The 23,516-nt window shown below is 41.4% G+C and overlaps 1 protein-coding gene across 4 annotated transcripts; it reads right to left on the reverse strand.

Moving 5' to 3' along the window:
- Positions 1-2,462: 2,462 nt before the first annotated feature.
- On the reverse strand, positions 2,463-23,516 carry LOC308077633 (transcriptional repressor NF-X1-like). 4 transcript variants are annotated; one of them, XM_080418436.1, is made up of 24 exons: positions 23,449-23,516; positions 23,250-23,305; positions 19,138-20,244; positions 18,012-18,173; positions 16,609-16,689; positions 15,759-15,864; positions 15,584-15,655; positions 14,981-15,120; positions 14,707-14,806; positions 14,369-14,592; positions 13,315-13,412; positions 12,742-12,772; positions 12,566-12,648; positions 10,980-11,088; positions 9,710-9,829; positions 9,534-9,613; positions 8,332-8,562; positions 6,971-7,044; positions 6,172-6,273; positions 5,735-5,872; positions 4,470-4,536; positions 3,776-3,921; positions 3,251-3,355; positions 2,463-2,690 (listed from the first exon to the last, which is right to left on the reverse strand). In XM_080418436.1, exons 2-24 carry the CDS (start codon positions 23,266-23,268, stop codon positions 2,612-2,614), a joined length of 3,474 nt encoding a protein of 1,157 aa, XP_080274562.1. In that variant the 5' UTR covers positions 23,269-23,305; positions 23,449-23,516; the 3' UTR covers positions 2,463-2,611. The 4 variants fall into 4 exon arrangements, with proteins under 4 accessions (XP_080274562.1, XP_080274563.1, XP_080274561.1 ...); XM_080418437.1 differs by having other exon boundaries at positions 16,609-16,686; positions 23,250-23,330; positions 23,449-23,511; XM_080418435.1 differs by having other exon boundaries at positions 23,250-23,330; positions 23,449-23,511.

Genomic DNA, 23,516 nt, shown 5'->3' on the forward strand with positions numbered 1-23,516 from the left:
ACGTTTCCATACACTGGCCCCTCTAATATTGGATTCATTGCAAACCAACCACTAGGGGGCCAGCCCAACTTGTTTGAGATGGTTTTTGAAAACCTTATGCCCATGCTAACACCATGCCAAAAATCAAAAACTTGTCACCAAGTGGAAATGGGTCAAGATAAAGAATAATGGCAAAAGCATCCAGGTTTCGTGTCTGACAGACACTTTTTTTCTTGGGCAGAATATGAATAATTATCACAAACAATGAATGCTATTAATTCTTGCACACCTGGAAACTGGTCTGAACATTGTCTACATAGCACATTATCATCTTATTTGATGTCTTCCACACACAGCTGTCTGGAGTTCAGTCTCCAGTCAGCATACTAAAGTCAGCAGACTTTCAGTGCAAAACAAGTCTGAGTCAGCAACTTGAACTCTGTTAACTCCGTTCTCAAGGCCAGTGGGGGGGGGGGTGAGGCATGATGGGACACTGATGTTACCACTGAGCAACACTGGTTAGAGCAATGCTTTTACTCAGCATTCACTAACAGTACAAGCAGTGGTGCAAAAAGTACTCAAATGTTTTACTTAAGTAAAAGTATCAATAACACAATGTAAAATTACTAGCAATTACTAAAAGTAATAGTTCACTATTAAAAATGTACTTGAGTAAAAGTACAAAAGTATTGGCATCAAAATATACTTAAAGTACCAAAAGTAAAAGTACTCATCATGCAGAATGTCCATTTCACCAGTTTTCAAAATGTATACAAATCCTTTGAAAATAGCAGATCTACAAGCTCACAACGCGACACATTGTTTTCAAATAGCCGAAGAATATATAGGGCTGAAGTGGTTAGTGTGTTTTGTAATGATAATCAAAATCTACAAAGTAACTAGTAACTAAAGTTCCACGTACATTTGCCTCTGAGATGTAGTGGAGTAGAAGTATTGAGAGGTGAAGTATTGGAAATACTCCAGTAAAGTAAAAATGCTTCAAAACTGTACTTAAGTGGGCCTACAGTACTTAATGTAGCCTACTTAGTTACTTTACGCCACTGAGTACAAGAGAATCCTGTTCCCCAAACCAGTTTTTCTGTAACCCTCTGAAAATACCTAGCAATTGCACGGAATGCCCCGACACCATCCATTTACAGGATGTTACACTGGTTTCTTTCAAAATTGTCCATATAGTGTTTGTATTTGTTGATATGTATTTTGGAGTTATTTTTTATGCTATGTGGATGAATTGATCTACATAGGACCACAATAGAAACAAGCCCCCAGGACTTTTTTGTTATCCTTTTAAACCTTTATGTCTTACTGTACCACGTGCTGTTTACATTTCTGACTAATAAAAGGATTCAATCAATCAATCAATCAATCAATCACAGTTACAGGGAATGATTGGACAAAAGTGCAGCAGACTTTTCTTGATATCTCTGGTACACACCACCAGGACCAGGACCCTATGCTGGCAAGATGTTTATTCAGAATTCAGTGACAGATGTTGTCATTGGGCCCTCAACGGAGCTCCCCTAGACTCTCAGGGTCAAGCTTGGTGGATGTTTGTTGATTAAAGTACCAAAGGACATATTGGGTCAGTCAGACACAAACTAACTCTGCTCGATTTGCATGATAGTGCATTTGGTGAAAATATAGAACTTTTTACACAACTTTTCACAGTCAGTCTTATTAAAAAGATTTTTTTGTGTGTAGTGTATTTCATATAGGTATAAAAAATTAGCGGTGTATGAGCGGTGTATATCACAGTGATGGAAGCTCACTTTTTGAAGTGCGTGGTGCTATTTATAGGTTATGAATTCATGCGTCTCGCTAGCCAATCACAGTACTGAGCAAAGGGTCTGAATACTTACCAGCCAATCACAGTACAGGTTATGGATTTATCATGCGTCTCGCTAGCCAATCACAGTACTGAGCAAAGGGTATGAATACTTATCAGCCAATCACAGTACAGCGACCCCAACCCCACTTATAGGAGCGGTTACACCGCTCAAAAATCATGTGGATCCATAAGGGAAGGACGTGGCTCCAGTGTGAATCTTGGACTTCATGTGACCAGTCTGTCTTCTGGCACTGTAGTGAAAATACAGCTGCTATTTTTGAAAAATCTTTTAAGTGTTTGAAAAAATGTGAATATATATATATTTTTACACAAATCTTGTCTGGGGGTCCCTGGCACAAAAAAAAATCTGATGGGGAGTTCACGGCCAAATACATATCATTTTGGCGGTCCTTGGCACAAAAAAGTTTGATAACTACTGATTTAGAAGGCATTTGTAGAATTGGCCTCAGGTCTTTAATGGGTTAAGGCAAATTATGTTTAATTGAAGCCCAGCCATTGTATCATTTCTCATACAATTAAAAGGAAATGGGAACCAGACCATAATGGTTGAAATGCTCATCTACTAGAGCTCATTGTATTTGAGTTGTAAGGAGACAATAACATTCAAGAAATCTGCCAAAGATGTTCACCTTTATTCAATTACTAAACCAAAAAGAATTATGCTATGAATATTTCTGTGCAGAAATCTGAACATAATTAAAAGGAACAGTGTATCGTCGTGATTCTAAACAGATCCAGGGGACTTCTTATTCTGGGCTTGAATCAATCCTGAACATCAAAATAATCTATAACAGGCTCTTCTTTCACCATCTTTGACCAGCAGCTCCCGCTGTCAGCGCCCCTGGGAAAGGAGGCAAAAACAATATTAGCCGAACCCCAACCAACAATTCCATGTCTGAAAACCAATAAAAAGCAGCACATGTAAGGGAATGACAACCTAGAGACAGATGGCCATGTATGACATAATGACAATAAAAGTATCTAAAGTATAAAAGCCAATCTACAAGCTCACAACAAATAAATCGGCTACTTTCGTTATTTGACACACGACAAGGAAAATAGGCGTGTGTGTAGTTAATGTTTTTCTATGCCCGTTTTATAAAGATGGACAAATATTTTTCCTAGATCTAGGTATGCATGTAGAGGGAACATTTGTGACAAATACATGCATGTAGAGCACAAAGAAAACACAATGTAATCAATAAAACATTATTTTAAAGAATCTGTATGATATAACTAGCACATCAGTGGTTGGAGGTGGTCTTCCATGAGGTTACCGACTGGTTCACAATGCCTATAAAGTTATTTGAAGCAGATGGTGCACCGGACTGGACACTAGATGTGCCATCATCTTCATTGTAGTTTAGAAATACAGTAGCCATGTGTGTAAAAATGACTTGCTTGCTGCTGTGCTGTTTGATGTGGGCAATGGGTGGAGGGGCCCTTGCATTTGTCTCTCTCTCTATTAAGGATGTCAGAGTCGAGTTTGGACAGACAGCCTTCCCCCTAGTCAAGAAGAAGAAGAAAAAGAAAATAGCATGAGCTCAAATTGTACTTCCAACTGATAGAAATAAAAACCCAAATGTACATGCATACTATTACTATAGCCTGTAAGAGATATCGTTAGGGAATGTTGGGGAATTGTTGAATGTTAGGGAATTTCAATACTATGCGGTGATATATGCAAGATTCATATTGTAAGTTGTGTTTATGTATTCGAGTAAATACTCAGACATGTTTATTGGTCAGACAAACTAAAGACTAGTAAGTAGATTGCGTCACCACTGTCTGCTTTAACTGTTATATGAATGATGAAACATGATGATACATATGATATCTGGAAGGGTCACACTGACCAGCTACTGGACACTTTTGTGTAGTGGTCATCTTTGTCACAATATGTTAGGGGAAGAAATGTTACACTACTTGTGAGCTGTGATGATCACGTTGCGCTTGGGCTCGCTGTCGTAGCTCATGCTCTCAACGGTATAGACTTCGGCCAACTCATGGACAATCCTCCGATGCTCCCGATTCATGGGTGGAAAGCAATGGCTCCTCTTTGGCTGTTTTCCCTGCAGATATGGGGGTTGCGTCCATGAATCCATTAAGATCACACAGATCTGTACTCAAAGACAAACTGAAAGATTTTGAAAAGATTTGGAAGCCTTTAGTCTCCTTTCTTAAAGGTTGAAAGGCTAATCCTTGTGGATGACCTGTGTCGCACGTAATTTGGGGCGGCACTTCTGGGGAGGGGAGGCGGGGGGGTCCCTTTGTTTTTTGTTTTTTTGCTTAAGTTTGAGTGTATTATTTTCATGTTACCTGTCTATTTTTTGTATATGTCAGTTTGTTTTTGTAAAAAAAAAGAGGAAGCAATCCATGTATATGAACAGAAATGTATACTCCTACCCTGTGCTTCACAATAAAAAAAGATTTGAAACAAAATTGCAGACAATCAAAAAAAAAAGAAAAAGAAAAAAATCAATAATGTCCATACACTGGACTGGTATATCATTTGAGGACTACCTTATTAGCCATGCGAATCTGTCAGAAGTGGAAAAAGATGTACAAGTGAAATAATTGACCTACTTTCCCAAATCTTGTTTTGTGTTAATCATCTTACCTTATTAGCGAGTTCAACAAGATTCTTGATCTTCTCTTCTACTTCACTGACAAATTTCAGGTCTTTTCTGAAAAAGCAAAACATGCAAAGCCTTAGTGGGATTCTAGTATGTAGAAGTAAAACAGTGGTCAACCAGATTGGTTGATAGATATGGTATAATAACCATATCGTCTCTGATGGGTGGAAACCTCGGCTCATACGTCCAAAACTGTTACTTTTCAGGATTCAAATTCCAAAATAGCAACAGAATTTAAGGTGAACTTGGATATCCATGGAAACTTAACAATGGAGGAGTGGATAGAGCAAAAGTACATCTTAAAAGGACGACAAGCAGAGGTTCAAAAAGAGATTGATGAACTTGGGGGGTATGAAGCAAACACCGTTACGTCAAATGCTTTGATGACTGGTGGTGTCAGGAAAAAAGGTGTAGTTTAAATCTTCAAAAACTGCATCAAAAGGTGAAGTTTAATTTAGCGAGATTTCTAGGCCTGTATCAGAAATAGCAAAGGACGACAGGCAGAAATGCGCAATGAGGATGACAAATTTAAACAAAATTCTATATGCAAAAATTGCCTTGTTTGTGCAGTCTTTCGGGGACTACTTTCTTGTAGAATATATTCTTGACATGAAATTATTTAAAACGGTTTTGATTGGGCCCAGACCGCTAACCTCGCGTAGCCAGACTATATCACTGCGTAGATATGATTCTGGTGCTTCTATGAGGACGTTTTTTTCCCAAGGGGCGGGATCAAAAGAATGGCTCGGCACGCAATTGGTTAGACCTACAACCAACTACCAATTACAGTCTCCCATATTTGAATACTGGGCCCTGATTGGTCACCCCAGACTTCGGGAGAAGGAAATGGATTCACGATGGAGTAGTGCCAGACCCAAATCGCGAGGGCAATTTGTTTTTTTGCACTAGCACATTCGTCTGGTCCCAGGCTACCAGACCGCAGGCTTAGCGGTCCGGGCACCTAGTCTCCAATGTAGCCTGACAGTGCGTCGCGGGTTCGAGTCCCGATCCTGACGGCCTTTGCTGCGTGTCACTCCCCATCTCTCTCTCCCCGTTTCCTGTCTGCCTACTGAACTATCAATAAAGGTATAAAAAGCCCCCCATGGTTTTCATGTTACCATATTTGGTAACCATTTTATAAAAGCAATGTCACTATATCACACCTAAGGGGGTTGTCGGCGTTGTCGCCCCCCTCAGGACAATATACCATGGCCTGGAGTGAGTTTTTGCTCAATTTAAAAGTCCAAACCTTGCATCGTCTTTGAGGCTGTCACTGTACTTGGAGATGGAGCGGACATTGAAGGGGTCCACAGAGGAGTCGATTTCCAAGGCCTCGGCCAGGCGCCTGTTCCTCTCCAGTGTCGCACACTCCTGATCACACTCCAGCCTAAAGGCAGAGGAAGGCTCTCAGGGTTATGACAGCTGTCATTTCAAATCATCAGTAATACAAACATATTATCCACGGTCTCAACCCAACTTTCAAGTTATTTTACACAGCTCTATATTATCTGGATGGAAAACCCACGTCTTTGTTGGTCTGGCATTCTATCAAACTGATCTAGAAGATAAGGTGATTAGGACAGCAACTTCAAAACGCTAAACTAAAACACTTTTCCCCAACCACAGTGCCTGCCTGCAGACTGTACGAGTTTTGTCCCGACTAATACGTTTATGAAATTACTCTACCTGGTTGACTTCAGCTCCTTCTTAGTGATGAGCTGACCCATGTCCACAGATTCACCCAGCTGCATGTCAGACAGCTTGCTGGCCATGGCAATGGCTGCATACCTACAGTACACAAAAGGAAGCATGCTTTACTTCACCACACTGTCAGATATGCTTTCTTTCTGTGAAATGGATACACAACCACCCGACCCCCTGCAACTTCTAAACAAAATATCACCACTGTGGATATGCAATCATTACAGATGGTTAATTTAAGTCAGTTGAAACGATAAGATCCTCACTGTGTATGGTGGTGGAGAAATCAGATTTCTCCTATTCACAGAGCCTTAACAAAAGTGCCCACATATACCAGTATGCCCTTGGGCTGGACTGCATTTTTATATAGCGCCTTTCTCCAAAGCGCTTTATAATGTACTTCACATTCACCCATTCACACACCGATGGCGGAGGAAACCATGCAAGGCACTCATCGGGAGCAATTATGGGTTCAATGTCTTGCTCAAGGACACTTCGACAACGCAGTCAGGAGGAGCCGGGAATCGAACCTGGAACCTTCAGATTCCAAGACGGCCGCTCTGCCTCCTGAGCCACTGCCACCCTTATGTGCACGTTTTTTGGCTACCTAGAGGCAAAGACTATACATCCAAGCTAAACTAGCCTTTAGTTTTTCCATCTGCCATTTTGCAGGCCTTGCCCAGAGTTAACAGAGAAGATGGGTAACAAATACAGCCGTTTTCCACGCTATCCCTATTGCAGATAGAGATACGAGGTTGAAAATCTACATGCTTCTTTAACTTACTTCTGATATGAGCTGGTAGCATCTGTGCACACCACAGTCTCCTTTCTTCTGCCACAATGACACTGTAGAGCCACCTGTGAAAATACATGAAGAATTAACCTCCAGCCTGATAACCTGGTGAGCCATCATATCCTTTTGTTCAAGGGCATACAGTGAGAGATACAGTGGATAATAACATAATTATATAATATTAAAGATAGGCAGGATCTATGTACAGTTGGGTTCCTCTTAAAATTAAGAGGAAATGATTTATGAAGAAAATAAATTCCTAGGAGGTGTTTATTAAAGCATAGCCCCAGTAAATGGCAAACAAATACACAAACATTACATATGAGATGGCACTGCTGTCGCATTTAAAAAAAAACACCACCTTTTTACTTTTATGTAAACGTGTTTTTGTACTGTTTTTAAAATGTTTATATAATGATGTTTCGCCTGTTTTCTGGACTGGTTGTTAGATATCAGAGTCTGTTTGGTGCTTACCAAATTTGGTATATCTAGGTCGAGCCATTGTTGCACAGTTGCACACCCATGTCCCCAAAAACAATATATAATCTTTCTCCACTTCAGATGCATGTGCAATATTTTGTGGGTTTTTGATCACCTTTAAGCCCCAAAAAAAAAATTTGGGAAAATAATTCCTTGCATTACAATAAGGCCTTTGCACCACTTTCTGTGTCCGTGCCCTATACACCTGTATAGCCTGTCAGTGTCTACACACTTGCACAGCAGACTTTCCACCCCAGCTCTAGCAGTTTGCCTCCTCTGTGCAGCCAACATCTACAGTAGCTTCCCACTTTGTGAACCAAAGCTTCCCACTGGGTGTTGCATAACACCACACACTGGTGGATCCAGTGGAAATGTACACAGGATTTCATTTCTAGTTGCCTTGGCAGTGGTTCCCAAACGTTTTAGCTTGAGACCCAAAAGAGAAATGTGATGTCTCCCCGGGACCCCAACTAGTAAAATAGCAGATCTACAAGCTCACAACACGTCAATGTGTTGTGAGCTTGTAGATCTGCTATTTTCACTACTTCTTAAACATATTTGTTCCATCCAATTAATAGATTTGTTTTATTTTTATTTCAATTTTAAAACGTTTGAATTCGTTTTTAATTTTTTGGGGGAATTCTTTGAAAACCTTTTGAAATAATAATATAACATAAAGGGGTATTTACTTGCGACCCACAGTTTGGGAAACAGTGTCTTGATGTGTCCACCACTACTAGAACAGTGGCTTCACACTGCGGCAGCACCATTTGGAAATCAACATTTCACAGTATCCATCCACATAAAACCTACACTCTCTCTCTCTCTCTCATCAGCACCAGAGCTGGTATGCGTCTGTCTGATTGCTGTACCTTGGCAGTGCATGTGTTGCGTGGGCAGCCGCTGCCTTTATGGCACGGAGCAGAGCAGGAGTGGCCACACTCTGGACGAGGTAGAAGGCAGGGCTGGTGGCAGGCGGCCTCCAGCAGACACTCTCCCCGGTGGCAGATGCGCTTGCAGCGGTGCATTTCACACGGCAGCACTTTCTCACAGGGCATACCGCAGGAGATGTCCTGCAAGTGGCAAGGAATGTTGCTCCTTTGCTGTGGGTAAAGTGGAGACATGTTCACACTTTAAATGTATGTATGTAACAGGGAATTTGCAAGGGAAAATTAAGAGTTGGCTACACAATAACAGGCATACTAGCTCAACACATTAGAGGTAATTTTTAGGTAATATTAAGTTAAACATAATGTGTTAAGACATACATAATATGTTGAAGTAAATCTTTAAATGTATTCTAACTGGTATATCCTCTCATTGAATATGTGGAAAATGTTCGAGGGTAGGCAATAAAATAATTATTAAAAAAACAAAGTACACAGTATGCATCAAAATCACAAGATTGTTGTGGGCATTTTATGTTTTATTTCAGTTAGGCTGCCAGGAAACCAAGGGCAGAGACAGGGGAGACACGTGAGAGAGACGAGATGAGGGGTTGTATTGGAACCCGGGTCCTTCTCACACTCACTAGCAACTGGCTGAGCCATCAGGCAATCCCTCACAACCACAAATGTAGCAGAACTATTGCAATAAGAGTTTATGGCAATGGCATGCTGTTCTGGCTAAGCTGAAGTTGCAATATCAATTCTCATCCAATTGAAACTCAACCCTTTCTGTCTTTTTCAAGTAATACTTGAAAAAGACAGAAAGGGTCAAAACGTTGTATCTGCTGTTTGTTTGAACAAAACCTTGGAGCATAAAAGTGAGTTGCAAGCCCTATTTTTGTTTCTTGTTTACATCCACACCATGGCTCCCGTGGCTCTGCAAAGATCGTCAATATAAAAAGGTAAAAAACCCTGGCAGAAGCTACATAATTAATTAATTAATACCTGACATGGAATGTGTTAATGGGTTAAATCAACACCAAGGAATTTACAGTGTATATTGGGGTCCCAGAGATAAAAATATGATCAGATAGGGAACTGTGGCCTAATGCATATCAAAGTGGGGGTCCTTGAAATGAAAAAGGTCAAGAATCACTGGGTTGATATTATGTACAGTATAAGGTTACCTCATGCTTGCCCATACACCATATCTGAGTGAGGTACGTGCACGGAGGACACTTCTCTTCACTGTGGCAGTTGTGAAACACTGAGAAACACATACAAGGATTAAGACCATCATCATGGGAAATAGCAGGAGGAGGTTGGAAGAATATGTTGCAAGAAAATCTTTTTTTCTTTTTACCTGGATGGTCACACTCATGTCTCCGTGTGCACAGATTCTTACACTCTGGGGGCTTGGTGCCACAGGCGATTGGAGGGAACAACACAGTCTGCCCACAGTGGCACGTCAGCTCATCAAAGCCTATACAGACAGAGGGAGACAACATGGTCAACAAGCAGAAAAATCAGCTTGTGCAGATCAGCACGTTCTTTTGGTTTTGGTAGCCAGCATTGGCCGCATTACTGCATGGTTTAATCTGCATACGTGGACATGCAGTGGTGGAAGAAGTACTCTACTACTACTAGATATTTTACTTAAGTAAAAGTAGCAATACCACAGTATAAAAATACTCTGTTACAAGTAAAAGGCCTGTGTTCAAAATGTTACTTGAGTAAAAGTACAAAAGTATTGGTACCAAAAGTACCAAAATTAAAAGTACTAACATGTTTGAAAATAGCAAATAGCAAATAGCAAATAGCGTTGTGATCTACAAGGTCACAACGACGCGTTGTGACCTTGTAGATCACAACGCTATTTGTGATCTATGTATAAAATCTATGTATAAAATAGGGCTGAAGTGCTTAATGTATCTTTTACAATATAATAATTTAATAATCTCCAAAGTAATTAGTAACTAAAGTTTTCAAATAATTGTAGTGGAGTAAAAGATACAATATTTGCCTCTGAGATGTAGTGGAGTAGAAGTAAAAGTACTGAAAATTAGAAATACTTCAGTAAAGTAAAAGTACCTCAAAATTGTACTTAAAGGGGTAGTTCACCCCCAAAATAACTTTTTTTCTATTGATTACTCACCCCATGGAGCCTTGAATTCATGGATATTTTTTTGTTTTTGTTGCATTCCTTCCTTTATTATTTGATTATAATAAATTTGTCCCCATTGATTCCGGTAGGAGACACAAATGCATTTGTGTCTCCTACCGGAATCAATGGGGACAAATTTATTAAAATCAAATTATTGGCTTAGGAATGTGACAAAAACTAAAAAATATCTATGAATTCAAGGCTCCAGGTGGTGAGGAATCAATAGAAAAAAAGTTATTTTGGGGGTGAACTACCCCTTTAAGTACAGTACTTGAGTACATGTACTTAGTTACTGTACACCACTGTGGACCAATTCCAATAATAAGGGGGTGGGTAATCGCCAGGATACGTTGCTTTTTCACCATGAGAATACATTTTTTTCCCCCCACAATCTGTAGTTATATCACCCTAGCAAATGTATGTGGGAAGGAGCATGTATTTGGGCCTTTAGTGCATGCATAGGACTCACTGGATTGCCAGCAGGGATGACAGTTTCCACGGTGACAGAGCTCTTGGCAGCGGTGGAGCCCACAGTTGAGCTTGTAGCCGCAGATCTGAGTGCACCTGTGTTCCACATTCTGGGAGGACACACACACACACACACACACACACACACACACACAGTATACTAAGTTTCTAAATAATTCCCCTACAGTTGAATGTTCAATATATCATTGCTGTCGGGCAAAAACCTTTTATCTCCATATTCTAACTTTTTGTGTTTTTCGTAAATTAACGCCCCTACTTGGATCATACTACAGCGTCACAAAAGTATCAAAAAGTAGCAGATCCGCAAGCTGCGCGAAACGACGCGTTAAGAACTCGTTAGATCTACTACTTTTGCCGTTTTTGAATTTGATTCCTGAAAAGTAACAGTTTTGGACATGAGGTTTCCACCCAACAGAGACGATATCACATTGGGTCATATTTTTTGGGGAAATTAACACTTTTGTAACCCTGCGTACTAGCCATCCTAAATCTCACACGCTCAGTTTTCGCAATGAGATATTAGCCAGGAAAACATCTATTGACAAACTGATTGAGCCCGGCAGATGGGCCAATCGTCTAACTATCGGGGATGGTTTAGAAGATGATGAGAATGAGCAACTGGCTGCATTTTAAGAGGTTAGACAATTCTGCTCTCTCTATCATGTGAAATACTGTGAAAGGAGCCCCCACCCACACTAGCGCTGATTCCTAAACAATTAATACACGAAGAAAAAATTTGAACGTTTTAGCAATATTGTTTGTGCTGTTCTACATATTGTACAGCCAACCAGTTGAAGAAATCACAGATTGAGGATTTAACCTTTGCTTTGATGAAATATCCGAGACAATTAGGGTTTTATGGAAGATGATAAGTTTTTACCTCTTCAAATGCAATAATCTTAAAATAATAACCCAAAATTGCTTGTAGATAGGCTATTTTTGCTGTGCAGCACATGCTGGCTTCTATGGAATCCAAATGACTGAAATCAGTCGCGACGGAGAACTTTAATCCATGTTTGCTACAAATCGAATAATGGAAAGCGAAGAAAAATAAACTGCTGACATCCCGTTCTGCCGTCATAATCAATATGTCGTCACGAGAGCCACGCCATTATTGGACCCCGGCATGTTAATTGCAACATTAGCTTTGCTATGTTATGCTGTATCGAGTCACTAATGATTGATATGCTCAAATACGCTGACATTTTAATAATCACACAAAGCTTGTTTGCAGTCGACATGGCTGCATGCATTTTCATTTACCCTCTTTGATAGATTTGTCATTTTCCTTTCTATGAAGGTTTAGTTAACTTCCAAGCAATCCCGTGAGTTGTTGTTGTTGGTTGTATCGTTTCATTAACTTTTCAGTCAGCTCTGACGTGATGTTTTAGGGCTGCCTGAATGAGGATGGCTTTTGAGGGCCACTCTCAATTTACGTGACACACTTTAAATAGAATTTGACTTGCATCAAGACTATGAGGGCATGACAGCCCCTTATAACAGACGTTTAAAGTAGAATTGAACTTATGCACACATAAGACACATCTTCCTTCCGTTAGTACTCACGACACAACACAGCTCCCCACACTTATGTCGGCCACAGGTGCGTTTCTTATTGCATCGTCTCTCGCAAGTGAAGACGAGTTGGCCTAGGAGTGAGTCACAACAAAGACATGTTTTACGGAGGAGGACAGATGGTAGTACTATACCATCTAAACAGAATTGACAAAAAGAAATCTCACCTTCATTTTGAATTGTTTCACAGGGGACCTCCTGAAAAGGTTGGAAGGTGAATGTAAATTATTTTTATGCAAGACAACTGTAAGGAACACAGTGGTACTCAAATCAACTGATTTTTATGTGCATAAGATGTACAGCAGTGGTTCCCAAACTGGGGCTCGGGACCGCCAGGGGGGTCCCCAGATGATTAGCTTAATGTGCAACATTGTTTTCTCACTCAACAGTAAACAAACCAACATACAGTGTAAGTGTATACAGGGTATCTGCACATTTCTAAAGTGACAATTTAATGACTTTTTAATACCAAATAGGCCAAATTGTCAAATATTACGTAAGAAAGAGGCAATCATTTGCAACCCCTCACATTGTGAGCTTGTAGATCGGCTATTTTCACAATATTTATCTGTGGAACCGAGTCGAACTAAATGTAATGCCTACAATTCCTACAACAAATGCCTACAACAAGTGCTTGTCAGGGTGGGGGGTCCCCAGTTCAAATATGATTATTTTGGGGGGTCGTGACCTGAAAAGTTTGGGAACCCTTGAAGTACAGTACCATGACATGTTATCCCCACCTTAATCTTTGAGCCACATCTGCATGTGACAGTAGAGGTAAGATAGCATGGCCCACACGGTCCCTCATGGCACAGCTTCTCACATATATGAATAGTGTCTGAAAAGAACATAATGCTAACATGAATGACTCTTCCAGATGAACAGTATGAACAGTGCGAGATCATGTAAAACACCACTACAAGATAATACGTGTTGAAACAACATGCCAATGAAAATACCAACTTTGTTCGGTATGATTGATTGATTTGTGATTGATTTGTTGAAGTGCCCCATAGGAAACCAATTTCATATACAGCAGGAGCAGACTGATGCTGTTCACACTAGTGGCGACAAAGCTACAAAACTACCAGGCGTGGCCAGGTACATTCAGTAGCTGGCCAGGTGTTGTTCAAGCCCCAATGCGTACATGAAAAGAGTAAATAGCACAGGGAACTGGTTAACAGCAAGAATTTGATTTTCATCCAATTACGGAACGGAGCAGGAATTATGGGGAGAGAAGGGGAGTGGAACAAGGTTCCTTTGTTACACCTTATATACTGGTACATAAGAGTAAAATAATGTGTATGGTCAGTTATTGTAGCAGCAATAATACAAAAAGGAGAACAGTAAAAAAGTTTAAACTAAATCACAGAGTACAGTAGCAGCATTTTCAAATCAGTTTGTCCATTGGTTCTAGCTCTTAAGGTGCTTGATGGCAGTAATAATAATAGACCTATTTCATCACACAGGGGAAATTCAGTTTTCAGCTTCACCCAGCTAAGTGCTTCTTAAGTGAGCGGGGGGGAGTTAGGGGTTAAGTGTCTTAATCAAGGACACCTCGACACAATGCCGGGGCCCTCTCTACCCATTCCGCCGCATACGGTTCCGGGTGCAGAAGTTATAAACATCTATCAGTGCCAGTGTCCTTAGCATTGTGTAATACTTCAGACTGGCTTCCTAACCCATTGAAAATGACTTGTAGCCTGTCACCACTAGTAACTATGAACGCAGCATTAGAGTGCACCAAAGCAAAATGATCCACTTTTCCTAATGAACATGCTGCCCGCCTCCTACCATTGGAGCCACATGCCAGTGGCTTGCTGCAAGTCTTTCCACAGGAGGGGATAGGATCTGAACAGGTCTTCCGCTCAGCCTCAGAGTAGCCCAGTTCCAAGAGCTTAGTCAGGGGTGTCTGCCCGCAAGGACAGCTTTTCACCAACCTGGGGGACAGAGGGCAAGGCTGGCACGGCCCAGGGTGGCACACCTGCTCACATCGGTGGGCCTCGCAGTCCAACATCCTGAACAGAGGAATATAAAAAAAGACAGGAGTTTCAGTTTATGATAGGGACTTAAATGAATATGAATTTCATGGACTACAGCCAAATTATCTATTCGTGGAAGGTCAGACTTACCTCCCACATGGTTTTTGACACGAGAAATGCCCAGAACCATCAAATCCTTTTTTGTCTGTGCCACATAGGGCCTCGCGAGAAGTAACACCACAATAGCAAACTATAAAAAAATAGATACAAAATAAGAGTCATTCAATCAGTCATACGTATACACGTCATACGTTTTGTTACTCTTTAATTACTTTTTTAGAACAGTTGAGTATCTAAGACCAGCATAAGCCGGAAGACAAATGCAGTGGTATTATTATCATGTCAAGGTTTATGCGAGACTCACCTTGCTGAACTAGGAGCTGGCAGGGCTGACATGTTCCACTGTGGCACACCTGTTCACAGGTGTGTTCATCACAGTTGAGAGGCGCTCCACACACACGGCCACACTGGACGACGGCAGCCTGGCCACAGCGCATTGGTTGACTACAGCAGAGAAGGTTTGATCAATGTTTGGGCTGCTGTGACTCCACACAAATAGAGAAGGGGGACATAGAGAGATATTTGTGTAGCTACAATGTTTTTCAGGCCAAGGACCCCTTAGCTGAGAGAGAGAGATGAAGCAGGGACCCCCACCACATACTGTATAAAATAGTGTTGCAGATACAACTTTTTTCATATTTCATAGACTTGTTTGATCATAGCACTATCGTTGTGTAGGACTCATGTTAATGTGTATTTTTAGACAGTTAACCACTTCAAAACTTATAAAACTTGTACTTGGTCTACTCTTTTTTCTCTCTACACCAAACATATTTGCCTAAAGTTCTCCTCAGAATAGGGATGCTAGGACCCCCTGTTAGAGACCCCTGTCCAAGCATAACAAACCACTAAAATGTACATTAAATGATACTCATGCTTGATGCTGAATTGGTGAATATACACCAACCTGGTTCTACCGCAGACGCAGGATTTCGTTATAAAGGCAGGGCACTGTGGACAAGGTCCAGGATGGCACAAGCTGAAGGTAGAAATAATAGATCAGTTATAGCCTGAAAGCCACAGATTCTCACATATGATGATGATTGTTTTGGGTTTATGACATTTACAGTAACTAGGCTCACATGTTACAGGGGTGGTTGCAGTCCACTCCACTCCTCTTCTTCCCACACATGTCACCACAACTGTGGGGGATCTCGCTACGTTGCCACTCCGGATTGGTTACTTTACCTGCCAGTAAAATGTTTAAAAACATGGATCACAACAGACCCCAGGGTTCCCACCACCAGGGAATTTTCACAACTTTTCCAAAGTATATTTATCCCATTTCCAAGCCTATAGCAATCATACAGTGCAATAATGAGGCTCTTACAGTACACCAGTGTGCTATCAATGCACCAAGGAGGACTCGAGCGAAGGTGTCTCGTGATAAAAAGAACAGATCTATAAGCCGACAACGTATTGCGGTGCAACGTGTTGTTAGCTTGTAGGTCTATTATATTATATAACTATTATATATTAAATACAGGACGTCACGTGATGTCCTGTATTTAATTTAATTGTTTTACATTAGGCCGCACTCACACAGCTCGTGCAGCGCAGCACTGCATTTTACCATGTTACATATTTCACTAATGTTATCCAAACATTTTCCAAAATATTTGATTCCAAACCTTTTCCAGGCATGGAAAACGTATTTTTCTAATTTCAAAATATTTCCAGGAATTTCATGACCGTGGGAACCCTGTTACTCTCTCATCTCACCGCCACACAGCGTGATGAGAGCATGCTTCAGAAACACTGAATATGGAGTTCAACATTGGCACTATACAGTAGGTGTTTGGAACAACCCGTCCCGAACACGAGGTGAGAGTGAAACAAGAGACTGGCTCCCGAGGCTAAAGGCAAACGTTACTTCCGTCACTTTCCGTTTACAATGGAAGTCTGTTGGCGATTCATCATAGCTCCACTCACCACAGAAGCAGGTATAGGAGGTTGGTGGTTTCATTGTAACATTTTGGCAAGCTGGACAACGCCAACCATCAGTTGAATCTGCTGAAGAGACATTTTTATTCAATACAATTCAACAATTTGCAATTCGACAACAATTTTAACAATTCAAAATAGTTGCTGTTGGGTTGAAACATTGTATGTCCAAAACAGTTACTTTTCAGGAAATGGAAAAAATGCCTGATTTGTACCGGCTATTGAAAAAAGCTACAATCTACAAGCATAAAATAACATAAAATATCTTAGTTCTACTGGATCTCTTCTCCACTAATCCCCAACATTTGTCCAGTTTGTATTTGTTGACAAAATCGTCAAGATATTTAGTCATAGGTTTGAGTCATCATAGCTTAGTTTTTATAACATTTTCGTCAGTGAAAAAAAGGTAGTCGACAAACATTTTGCGTCATAGTTTTTTAGTCGACAAAATTAACACTACATTCTAAGAAGAAGCCTACAAAATCCAAACTGCAGAGCAATTCAACATACTGCTGATGCAGCAGCATGGGACTTTGAATGCAGCATTAGCTGCATTGCTTTTTGTTTATGGGGGTCACCGCTGCCATCTATTGTTCAGAAACTGTGCCCTGTATTGTCTGTAAAGCAGCATTATGTATTACTGTGCATTATTCTATGAAGGACATTTGTGCTGTAATCCCACAGAGCTGACTGCACTAAGCAGGATATGAGGCAACGTTGAAAATATTGTTGCTGTCAGACAGAAACCTCCTACTATCTCCATATTCTAAACTTGTTGTGTTTTTTCGTTAATTAATACCCTACTTGAACATACTGCAGCGTCACACAAAAGCATTAAATCCACAAGCTTGAAACGCGGTGCGAAGCGGCGCGTTTTGAGCTTGTCGATCTGCTACTTTTGCTATTTTTTTTTTTGAATCCTGAAAAGTAACCGTTTTGGATATGAGGTTTCCACCCGACAGAGACGATAAGTTACTGATATTAGTCATGCCTAATATTAAATTATGGATCTTGTATCAATATGCTCTTTTCAAAATGTGGGTTGTACACAAAATGAATGAGTTCAGCAATATCAATAAATCGATTAAATACATAAATCCTACAAATAATGACAACTATAGGTGCAATAGATAACACAAGACTGATTGGGCAGCCTTAAGGCCAAACCGCACCAATGCGACTAGTCGCAACTCCTTGCAACAAAATAGTTTTAAGGCCATGTCACACCAATGCAACTCCCTGCAACTACGGAAACCATTATCCCCAATGGCAGTTGCAAGGAGTTGCATTGGTATGGACTGGCCTTAAAAATGTTTTGTGGCAAGGAGTTGCGACTAGTTGCATTGGTGCGGTCTGGCCTTAATAGGCAGTGTACATAATGATGATTATACCTTCCGCCTGTGAGGCCGGGGACCTGGCCCATTTCTTAATGCAGTTGAGATGGAAGACATGGTAGCAGCTGTGGCAGCTCCACACGGGGGCCATGAGACGGATGACGTCGCAGCACACCATGCACTCATACTTCTCTTCAGACAGCTGTTCGATCAGACATCCTGGAAGCAGGAAGAGGAGGTTCAGGAAGACAACGCTGACTCACAACACTGCAATGATGCAGTAAAGTGATGACAAGTAAGTAGATTAGAAGGCAGGCCATATTCTCCATTTATAACAAACTCTTTACATCAGTTGTAAATTTGATGAGGGGGGGGGGGTTGGTTAGAGTTCTATTTATACAATTAGTGGTTGGCCTACAATACGCTCTTATCAAGGCTCAAGTTGCTTTATGGTCACATGCACTGCAACATTGCAGGCAGTGAAATTCTTGTACTCCCAAGCGTTCCTCAACAGAGTGAAATAGAGATTATATAAAAATATATAATACTAATAATAAGAGAAAACACAAACAAATCAGAATACCAATATACGAGGGCTGTGTGTGTGTGTGTGTGTGTGTGTGTGTGTGTGTGTGTGTGTGTGTGTGTTTGTGTGTGTGTGTGTGTAAACTGTCCCTGAGCAGAATCAGGACCTGATCTACTACCATATGGATGTGGTACCATTATGGATAGATCTTATGGATCTACACAAAAGGCAACTTACTGTCCATCACCTTGTAAATGACTCGGTTGCAGAATACAGCAAATCACAATGGCAAAGTTCTTTACAAATCCGATGCAGAACTTCTACCACAGATTCCTAGATGGTTTAACAGCATGACATAATAGAGCCTTCAGTTTCATAATACTAGATGCACTGAGAGGGAACGCTTTTGCATCATACGATACAATATGGAAAATACAGATAGGGAAATGAAGACCAGAAAAATACTGGTAACTTTTGGTTGCAGCCGACTGGCATGTTTTATTTCCCAAGCCATCCTGGCAGTTAACCAATCCACTGTTTAAATGTCCTTTTCTGCTTGAAATATCTAGCTTGGCTGGTAAATCAGTGGAAGTGGCTGGGGAACAAAACAAACCAATATGTGGCCTGCAAACAAAAAGGTTGCTTCCTGACCCATACCAGTTTGTGTCTCCTTGCTCTTGGGCACGTTTTCCCTCTTCCTCTGGCCAGGCCTGTGGTCTTGATGGTGGGCTCTCCACTGCTCTCTGTTCTGTGCGGGCGGTGCACGTCCGCCCTGGTTTCTCTCCTTGCCACGGGCCGGGCCGTCCAGGCCACTGGCTCCCCTCTCTGAGCCGGATTCTTCTCGAGGCAATGGCTTGAGTGGTCCATGACGAGATTTTGTCTCTATGGCTCCTCCCCTCTCTGAGTCAGGTTCTTCTAGAGGCAACGGCTTGAGTGGCTTGATTGGTCCCTGGCGGTGTTTTGGCTCTATGCGTTTCTGTTGAGGTTGAGGATCAATTTGACACAGGTTCCAGTCACCCTTCCTGCCCCTCTGACTTCTTTCCCGGGTTTCTGAAGGGTATTGTTCTCCTCTGCTCTCGGCATACCTCCAGCCTTCTCCCGCAGCCCCGTTCTCCTGATTCTCCAGCCCGTCTCTAGGGTCACTCCCTTTCATGTATCTGACATCTTGCACCCTTCTCCTTGGCTCCTGGTTAAACTTCTTGGGTTTTTTTGGCCGGGTGTCCTGGTCTTCGCCGGCGTGCCCCACATCCCTGCTCCCGGCCTCTCTTCGCCAGCTGGGCCCATTCCTATCCGGTCCCTCCATGGGAGGGGTACCCGATCGGTGACCACCAGCTGCTCTGCTGTCGCCGCAGTGTGGACCTCGGTCAGCTTCAGGTCTTTGCCACTTGGGAGGCTGATACCCTGGAGCTGAACCACCACCAGCCCCACCATTTAAACTTCTGTTGTCTCCTCCTCCTCCATGTGACCAACGCCCACCTCTTCCTCCTCCAACTCCTCCTCTGCCGCCTCCCGCCCTTCCTCGCCCCTTCCCCCCATCCTCTCGGTGGTAGGGAGGCGGATAATGCGTTGCAGAACTTGAATTGTCATCGGCTAAAGGTGGCTGGTAACCGTGCGGAAAATGTTTGTATTGGTGGGGGGAGTCGTAGCTGCTGGGTGCAGCTTTCACGTTTCTGTCGTGGTCCTGTCTGGGCCGAGCTCTCCTGGATCTCTGCTGATTACGTATTTGCTGTGATGATGTCCCGTCTGTGCCGAGGTCTGGTGGGTCTGAGGAATCAATAACAAAAGCTACAGTATGTGTATGAAGTCATGCAACAAGTATAATAACAAAATTACATTTTTCACAACTCATCAGTCTGAACATCAAAAAATAGGCTGGTGTTCACAGTTGTCTTGCTTTTGTTGTCTTGAGCTTAGAGCTAATTTGGGTAATTATTAAGGCCTAATTTATACCACATCATATGACAATGCAGCTCAACGCAAACTGACTTTCAACTGAAAAACATGTCACATTGCCATCCCTTGAAATACAAATAAAGATCACTCTGGTCACTTCTAGTATAGTTTTATGTTGTTGTTTTTTAATAACAACATAATAAATGCTACAGGATGATCGCAATCACAACGTGACATTGTTTAGACCAGTGGTTTCCAAACTTTTTAGCTCAAGACCCAAAAGGTAAATTTGACGTTTGCCCAGACCCAAACTAGCGAAAATAGCAGATCTACTAGCTCACATGTTGTGAGCTAGTAGATCTGCTATTTACTTTCAAGGAGAGAACCTCATGGGTTGAACATAGATTTACTTTTAGATAGATTACTTTAAAGTGTTTTCTGTGATGTACCTCAATTTATTGGATATTTAGATTACTTTTTTTTTTATGATCGTCATCTAGAGCTGAGGTCTAACATAGTTTCGATTCGCTGAGGGCCCCGTTGATTGTTTTTCCTCACCCCTTTGGTGGAACATGATTGGACCCCAGCAGACCCCTTGCGCCCCCAGCGGTTCTTGTATTCTTGCATTTGTTTTACTGAGGTTAAGGTTAGAATTAGGCATAGTTTTACTGCGGTTACGTTTAGGAATAAGGTTGGGTTCGTTTAGACATAGTTTTACTGAAGTTACGTTTTTAGGAATACCTAGTGGCAACCGTTCCGAGGTCGTCCGTCGGATTTGGCCCGGGGCGAGCGTGTTTTTGGGGCGAGCGTTCTTGTATTCGTTACTAGGGTGTGGGCGGCTTACATAACAGTCCAGTGTCTGCTGTGTCCTATTATTATTATTGTTGATCTTATAGAATAGTGCTTTTATGTGGTGTCAGATATACAGTCTAGTCTACACAGGTTTCCCTTTCCCACCAGGCCATATAACACCTTATTATGTCGAATAAACAAGTCGGGGTGATCAGAATTCAGGAAGGATGCAACATGAATTACATTACAACTCTGCCAGACAGGCACATCTATACAAGTTATTGTATTTATTAACTACACATGTTTATCTACTGAAATGTCTCTGCGAGATGGTAATATACAGTTCTTTAACGAATCCCTCTTAACGGTTCCCTCTTAACGCTTCCTATAGGGGGTTCCAAATGGACCCTAACAGGTCTGAAACTATGAAAGTGTACAAATGGAACCAAATGGACCCGTACTTGTACACTCTCAGAGTTATGGTGGTCCTTGAAATAAAAAAGTTTGAGAACCACCGGCATTGTAATTGTATAGCAGACGTGAAGTCCAGATACCAGCTCTGACAGTGTGATCAAAACCAGTTCCAAATGTGATGGAACTGATTCTGGTTCCACAATGTTGGATCCGGTTCCTCCGATTCCGGATCCCAACCCTAAGTAAGACACTGGCTCAGAGATAGACGTTTATAATTTAAGAGTAGAAAAACTTGCACACAGCACCTTCCAAGCACCTATATAGCTAGAACCAACAGTCCAACCGTTTTTTGATAATGCTGCTTCTGTCTAATTATTAATTATTCCTTGACTCTTTTTCTTAATGATCTTTTCTGCTATTCTCCTTGGTGTTGTATGTTGTTTACTATTATTATTACTGCTACAATATCTGAGGAAGTATCAGGCCTATACCTGTAAGATGTAACAATAAAGAACTTAGAAACCTTGAACCTTGTAACTTTGGCACAACAACACAAGAGGTTTGTAAACCACTGGGCGACCAATCTGGTAACCCATGTCTGTCTTGAGAGATCACTGTGCGACATCTCCCTCGAACAGTAATTATGTATGTGTGCACAGCACACTAAATCAGTCTGAAACTCGGGGTTTAAACCGTAAAGCTCTTTTTCTTTTATCCCTTTACTTAGAGGTGAAATTCTGTAAAACCTTCAAATAAGCATGATCGAACAGATAGATCAGTAGTAATGCTAGCAGCCATTAGCACTCACACACACAGACAGTAACAGGTTAGCTTGCTAGCTATGAGCCTGACCCGTTATGTTTTTTATTTAGCCAACATCCAGTCAGTCCACCTAGCTGCTGTCAGATGGACAAACCAAACCGTTTTCCAAGTGGATATATGGATTTTTTTTGTAATAAATGTGTTGCTAGTTTGGAGAACGTTTTGTTTTAGCCATGGATCACACGACGGTCGTCTGTCACGATGTCATGGATGAACTTCAACCTGGTGTTTGCACTTTCTCCATTTATAGTCCGTACATCTACATAAACGTTCATATTTCAAATATAAAGTGCTTACCCCATGGCCACGGATGTTACAATTATTTACGGGTCCTCAGAGGTACCTGTATCTTCCGTATTGTTCAATAAAAAGCATTTTAATCCGATCGATGGCCATTTTCCCATGGGGAAATAATGTATTAGAGTGCAATACACCTCTCAACCGATAGGGTCACGTAGTTGAAAACATATGGAGAAAATACGGAGAAAATGGCCATCGATCGGATTTAAATGTACTTCTGAGGGTCCGTACGTAGTTGTAACATCCGTGGCCATGAGGTAAGCACTTTATATTTGGAATCTGAACGTTTATGTAGATGTAAGGGCCAAAAAAGGAGAAAGTGCAAACACTATGTTGAAGTTCGTCCATGACTGTCATGATATGACAGTCATGTTTCAGGGCTAGTTTTGTTTTAGAAAAAGTTGTATTAAGCCAAGTTAAATCTGTGTAGCTCAACGAAATGTGGTATTTTCAACGTGGGTTAAAGTGTCACCGTCCCTCCCAGACACCCCCAGTGCGTATTTACTTATATTTTCCAACTAAATAAGGTTATACTAACATTACATTACCTGAGGAGCCCTCAGCCATTCGGACAGCTGTAACGCAGACACTCTCCAATAATAGTCTGGAACCAGAAGAAGTTTTGAAGACTGTTGTGAGAAAAGTGTATGATTAATTGATATCCATATTACTTTGTTAACTGCGTGGTGTCACGTCTTACAGTTAGTTAATACAAATAATACATTTTTATTTAAAGAAGAAACTGACCAGCTCTTTGCCTGCAGTCACGTTCCTCACCACCAACTCAGCATAGAGCTAGCTAGCTAGCCAGGTCC

Source organism: Gymnoscopelus braueri (genome assembly GCF_963280865.1).
Source record: "Gymnoscopelus braueri genome assembly, chromosome: 21".
Classification (NCBI taxonomy): Eukaryota; Metazoa; Chordata; class Actinopteri; order Myctophiformes; family Myctophidae; genus Gymnoscopelus; species Gymnoscopelus braueri.